We start from the raw sequence: 7021 nt of genomic DNA, 5'->3' as shown, positions 1-7021 counted from the left end.
AGAAGAAGAAGGTCTCCTGGAAAGAGCTGTGGGAGATGGAGGCATTCAGGGCGAGCTTTACCATCAGGGCTGCCTACGATGTCCTGCCTTCTCCAAAAAACCTCAGCCAGTGGTATGGTGAAGACCCCACATGCCCTCTGTGTCCGAGTCCAGCAACACTGAAGCACATCCTGGTGGGCTGCAAGACCAGCCTCACCCAAGGCCGTTACACCTGGCGGCACAACCAGGTGCTAAAGTGTCTTGCAGCAGTGCTGGAAAGTCGACGGACAAGTGTCAATGCCCTTCCTCCTTCGTCATCCCGTTGGCAAGCAACGACATTTGTCCGGGAGGGCGAGGGTCAAGCCAACCTCACCCCCACAAGACCAGACACTGGACAGCTAGGCGGGGCACGGGACTGGAAACTGCTGGCAGACCTGGGCCAGAGACTCTGCTTCCCAGTTGAGATTGCGTCCACCAACCTGCGGCCAGATCTTGTTCTGTGGTCAGCTTCGCTCAGGCTCGTGTACATCATAGAGCTCACGGTGCCCTGGGAGAGTGCAATGGAGGAGGCCTACGAGCGCAAGAAGTTGAGGTACACTGAGCTTGCAGCCGATGCGCAACAACAAGGCTGGAAAGCGAGGGTACGCCCAGTGGAAGTAGGCTGCAGAGGATTCATGGCCCAACGGCAGGCAGTGAAAGACCTCTCAAAAGCCGCTGAAAAGGGGAGTCAGTGGCTGTGGGTCAAGCGAAAGGACTCCACCTGGGCTTTCAAGTGAGTGATGGCATCTAGGGAGTGATCCTGGGACGCTGGGACTCACTGCTGAACCCTCTGGAGGTGTCATGGGCCTATCAGCGAAACACTGAGGAAGGGGGGCGCCCACTTGATAACCCAGAGGATGCCTTCACTCACTTGACCATCCCACAAAGTCGCATAGGTGTCTCAAGTATGCATTAGGGGATTGTAACATCTAGTCCTACACAACAGATCAGATCCGTTGGTTGTAAAATTTGCATTAAGTGTAATTGAACTGTAAAATGTACACATTAAACTTGTTGATAAACTATTTCCATATAATCAAACTGCAAAATGTGTGCATAACACATTTAATGAAACTGTAAAATGTGTGCGTTAAACGTGTACTGTAAATGTGCGCAAACATGTAATTAAACTGTATAATATGCACGGTTAATGTATAACAGTGGCGTGCGGTGAGGTTCATGTCTGGTGAGGCACTGGCTTCATCACAGTCAGATTTACAAAACAAATGAACCCTAAAGAGTATCTTATTCACCATGTGATTGGCAGCAGTTAATGTTTTTAGTTATGTTTTATGTTTAATTATATTATTATATACTATATTATATATATATATATAATATAATATATATATATATATATATATATATATATATATATATATATATATATATTATATATATATATATATATATATATATATATATATATATATATAATATATATATATATATATATATATATATATATATATATAATATATATATATAATATATTATATATATATATATATATATATATATATATATATATATATATATATATATATATATATATATGTGTATAATATATTATATTAGTTATGTTTAATGTTTTAAGTTAATGTGTTTAAAAGCTCATACCAGCATTCTTCCCTGCTTTGCACTCAGCATCAAGGGTTGGAATTGGGGGTTAAATCACCAAAAATTATTCCCAGGCACGGCGCCGCTGCTGCCCACTGCTCCCCTCACCTCCCAGGGGGTGAACAAGGGGATGGGTCAAATGCAGAGGACAAATTTCACCACACCTAGTATGTGTGTGACAATCATTGGTACTTTACTTTAACTTTACACTTACAAACTGTAGCATGCACACAAAAAAGCACATTTAATAAAAAAAAACGTTATTATGGTCTTACCTTTACTTATAAGTGCGGGAGCAGTGGTGTTTGTGTTGGAAGAGTTGTGAATGAATGAAATATGAAATCCGCGCTGCCGTCTGCAGGTGTACCTAATGTTGTGTCCCTGTTCACGGCTCCTCCGGTGCGCCGCGCTAGCATTGTTGTTTTTGCACTTTTTGGCTTCTTGTTAAGTGACTTTTTTTGGGTGGATTCGGTCTTGCACGTGGAGGGTTTGGGTGTGGGCTTTGGTTGGTGTGGCGCTCCCGTCGGGCGGTGCATCGCGGCGGAGGTGCTTGGCACGTTAAACTTGTTGATAAACTATTTCCATAAAATCAAACTGCAAAATGTGTGCATAACACATTTAATGAAACTGTAAAATGTGTGCGTTAAACGTGTACTTTAAATGTGCGCACACATGTAATTAAACTGTATAATATGCACGGTTAATGTATAATCACAATGTAAAATGTGCATGTTAAACTTGTAATCACACTGTAAAATGTGCGTTAAAAGTGTAATCATGTAACGTTGCTGCGTGGTGAATGCACTTCCAAGATGCGGAGGACAGCAGGCAGCTTGCAGGTAAGAATTATATATTTAATCCAAATTAATGGCAAAAAACATAAAGTCGTGCCATTGGGAAGCGCACGATAGGCCTAGCATGGCATGAGCAAAAATATTGACTGTGAAACATTGCGTAACACTAGCATGCAAGACCTAATAGTATCACAGAGCAAAACACTTTGACAGTTGCCAGGGGCGGACAAGAATCCCGCGAATCCCCCAGGTATAAGAAGGGGCATGATTGGCATTGGCAAGATGTGTGTCCGAATCACCAAACAGGCCAATGTGTAACGCTCACCGCTCAGAACAACGGTAAAGCAAACAAGGCAACACTCAGAGCGCTGGCAATATAAATATACATTAAACTAAGAAGAATAACAACAAACACAAAAAACATGACCTGTCGTAGCGAGTCATGTCAGTACCCCTCACCCCCCAAAAATAAAACAAGTCCAAAGTCACGGGAGGGTGGAGGATGGATGGAGGGAGGCGGTGAGCCGCCAGGCCCTGTGCCCCCGAAGCCAACAGGGAAAAGTCAGGTGGCGGCGCAGAGTAGAACGCTGCTGCAGCTGGCAAGGACGAGCAAGAAGGGCACTGTCCTAGCAGCAGCGGAAATCCACACTCAGGCCCTGAACGGTAGGTGTCCATGAACAGGCCACATCCATGGCCGATGAGGAGGCGGTCGTGAGTGAGAACAAGCCCTCAGCAGCTATTGTGGTCCATGCTCAAGTCCTGGGCATGGCTGCTGATGGCACAGGTGGCATCCAGGGAATGGCCATCTCTGCGACCGATAAGGAGGAGGAGTGCGGGCATCAGGGGAGTGCCTCCGCAGCAAGTGCCAAACCGGTGCTTCTTCGGTAGGCGAGGCGGAGGTCGAACTGGCTGCAGAGCTGTAGGTCTAGTAGGCTGCTGGGCTGGAGGTGAAGATGGCGTCGCCGGACCTACTGGAGGTGAGGGTGGTGTTGTAGGACACTTGAGGTAAGGGTGGTGTTGTAAGACCCACTTCAGGCAAGAGTGGCTACGTCGAATCCACTGGAGGCAAGAGTGGCGTCTGCAGCAGACCCCCTAGAGGCGAGACTAGAAACGGCGTCAGACCCCAGAAAGGCGAGACTGCAAGCGGTATCGGACCCATGGGAGACGAGACTAAAAACAGCGTTGGAACTACTGGACAAGACTGGAAGCTGTGTTGGACCCACTGGAGACGACACTGGCAGCGGTGTCAGACCCACTGAAAAGAGAGCTGGCAGTGGTGGCTTCGCTGGACGAAGAGGTACTGGAGTTAGAGCTGACCCACTAGAAAAGAGGTGGGCAACGCCCTTGCAGGAGTCGGCGGCCTTGTCGGTTGTAGCGCACAGCTGCCAGTTCTAGCCCCCCCAAGAAGTGGATACTAGATGCTTTCTCTCACTTCAGGAGCAGAAGCCAATTGGTGGGAGTCTGGAGGTCCTTGCTCCCCCCCTCGTGGAATCCGTAAATTGTTCATATTGAACGGGAACAGGCACACAAAGTTGTGTGACATGCGAGTGTGCCACCTAGGCGCTGGTGGCGTGACGTCATCATGCTGCGACGGCTTCTTGCTCTGACTAACAGCCCATGACATGGAATGTTTGGCAATATGAGGAATAGCATTACCAAACTGCGGCAGTGAGGAAGGAGAGACTGTCAGCATTTCCCTACTAACTGGGGAAGGAAATGCTGGAGTGGCGTGTCGAAGTCACTAAGGGCTGCTTTTGCCTACGTCAGTGCGTCACTGGCCAAACAGGGTTGATCGGGACCAACTTGCCATCTGTAGCCCACATCAACATCTCGTTCTCCTCTGTTGCATGACAAAGGCTCTCAGCCTCTATTGCCTTTAGACTTATACTTCCTTTTATTGTCATTCAAATTTGAACTTTACAGTACAGATAAGAACGACATTTCATTGCATTAGCTCGTTGTAGTGCAGGATAAAAGAGCAATAAGGTGCAGACTGTTTGCATTTACAAAGAAGGTGCAGATATACATAGATTTACTGTACAGATAAATATATTGCACTTTTGCATATGCAGCCACATTTACGGATGTATGTTATATTGTATTTATAGTCCAGCGAGTTAATCCATTTTTGGGGGGAATTGAGGGAATTATTTTGATGTGTTCAAGAGTCTTATGGCCTGAGGGAAGAAGCTGTTACAGAACCTGGATGTTCTGCTACAAAGGCTGCGGAACCTCTTTCCTGAGTCCAGCAGTGAAAACAGTCCTTGGTGGGAATGGGAGGAGTCTCTACTGATTTTCTGAGCCCTGGTCAGGCAGCAGCTTTTTGCGATCTCCCGGATATCAGGAGGATCCTGATGATCTTTTCCGCCACTCTCACCACTCTCCAGTCGGAGGCCCCCACCATGTCCATACCTCCTTCCCCTGGGGAGAAAAGTCCTCGTCAGTGTAGTTCTTCTCGGAAACGCCTTTTGGCAGGATTCTTCTGTAAGGTTTCGGCATGGTGTGGTGTATGCGCTTCCAAGATGCGGAGGACGGCAGGGAGCTTGCAGTTATAAGAATGATATATTTAATCCAAATACATGGCACAAAACGGTAGCATGCCAGACCCAAGAGGATCATAGAGCGAACCAAGTTAACACTAGCCAGTGGTGAACAAGAATCCCGCCAGGAAGGCAAGGTGAAGCGAATGTATGAAGGGGAATGATTGGGATTGGCAGCAGGTGTGTCCTAATCACCAACCAGAGGCCATTGTGTAAAGCGCAATTATTCTAGCAATGGTACAGTAAACCAGGCAGGACTATGAGCTCTGGCAACCTAAATATACACTTGAAGAATAACAAAAAACACAAAACAAGACATGACAAACTGTAAACTAAACGTGTTAAACGTGTAATCAAACTGTAAACATTCTCTCTCCTCTCCAGGCTGAGGGAGCAGTGGTTGGTCATGTTGGATCATAGGAACGAGCACCAACAGAGTTTCTTTGAGGAGAGAATTAGACGATCTCAGAAGGCTCAGAAGATGACCACACAGCTCCATTCACCTTTGCCATTATGCTGACATCACATCCACAAGGAAAGGAAATGGAGACGTCATCCATTTTGAAGCACTGCATAGATGTGAATAATGTTTCTTTAAATAGCCTTGTGAAGAAGATGTTTTTGTCATAATTCCTGTTAACTACATAATAGGTCATGGCTGGACTAGCTTCATTTGTACAGTGTATTTGTGGTAAAAACATCTCATCTAAAGGCTATACAACAAGAAATAAAACCCAATCTAAATGAAAATTGGGGTGTACGTGATTGATTTAGAGTGTTTCTATCCAACTTTTCATGTATGTTTATTTACCGTATTTTCCGAACTATAAGGTGCGCTTCTAGTTGAGCTTACCCACCTCAAAGCTATTTTATTTGGTACATGGTGTAATGATAAGTGTGACCAGTAGATGGCAGTCAAACATAAGAGATAAGTGAATATTGCCACTATGATGACAATATGTCTCAAGTAAACAACACCAACATTTTAAATGTTCCATTGAAAATATAAAACATTACACACGGCGCTCAAAAATGTTTCAAAATGTTTTAGTTCGACTTTGGTAAGCTATGAAGGATTGTCGGCGCATTAAACATACGAGTATTATTATGGTGTGTGTATACGGTAATAGTATCTGCCGTTTTGTTTCGCAATATTGTTTCGCAATATTATGCAAAAGCAACTTTTCTTAACTTCTGGTACCTGCTGATCTCTATTTGGGATCTGCATAAATCCTTAAAAATTGCGCGCGTCCATGCTGATGCAGTAGTTGATAAGCTTCTTTCTCTATCTTCTTGTTGTATGACATTCATCCTCCGCTGTTGCCATTTCTAATATAAAGTAGTATAAAGTTCTTACTCATATCTGTCAGTAAACTCGCCATGAAAGGTGTAGTGAGTTTACATTATTCACCCAAGGAACTTTAGTTATTAGAGAGTTCCGGACGGACGTTTTTTCTTGGGACACATATTTCCGGATGAGGAGATGTTCCTCCGTTATTGATGTTAGTAAAGTCTGCATGTTTTTTAAAAAGTTAGCTCCATCTTTTGACACTTCTTCCACTCCCGTCCTTGCACGCTACACCGCTACAACAAAGATGACGGGGAGAAGACGCTGCCAAAGGTGAGCCACGTAAATAAGACCGCTCACAAAACAACGCAACCGGAAGCGACTGTCAGAAAGCGGCATGAAAGTGATCTGTAAAACATAATCTATGCAACATTTTGACCAAAGAACCACCATTACATGTTATGTAGACCACAAGAGAGTGTTTTCAATTTAGAAAAAAATAATAATATTATGACTCCTTTACTGCGCCCTATAATCCGGTGCGCCTAATATATGAAAAAATGTTTAAAAATAGACCATTCATCGGCAGTGCGCCTTATAATCCGGTGCGCCCTATGGTCCGGAAAATACGATATATGTTCAAATGTTGTGATATTGCTCTGTTGTGGAAGTGTCATATGCATATTGGCATATTCATAATTTATCCCTGCATTCAGTTTTGTAATCTGAGATTTTTATGAAATTTTTCGTCACAATTTGGG

General features: G+C 44.4%; 1 protein-coding gene across 1 annotated transcript in view; it reads left to right on the top strand.

Annotated features, from left to right (window-relative positions):
- LOC133638955 (protein FAM240B-like) overlaps positions 1 to 5692 on the top strand; it is a 17948-nt gene extending 12256 nt beyond the window's left edge. Inside the window, exon 3 of the mRNA XM_062032002.1 lies at positions 5357 to 5692. Coding sequence (XP_061887986.1) covers positions 5357 to 5492 — 136 coding nt within the window. The 3' untranslated portion in view covers positions 5493 to 5692. The remainder of the gene's footprint in view (positions 1 to 5356) is intronic.
- The last annotated feature ends 1329 nt before the right edge of the window (positions 5693 to 7021 follow it).

The sequence above is a fragment of the Entelurus aequoreus genome, linkage group LG21, assembly GCF_033978785.1.
Source record: "Entelurus aequoreus isolate RoL-2023_Sb linkage group LG21, RoL_Eaeq_v1.1, whole genome shotgun sequence".
NCBI lineage: Eukaryota > Metazoa > Chordata > Actinopteri > Syngnathiformes > Syngnathidae > Entelurus > Entelurus aequoreus.
The sequence above is the reverse complement of the archived record's forward strand: the minus strand, read 5'-3'. Positions and strand labels throughout refer to the sequence as shown.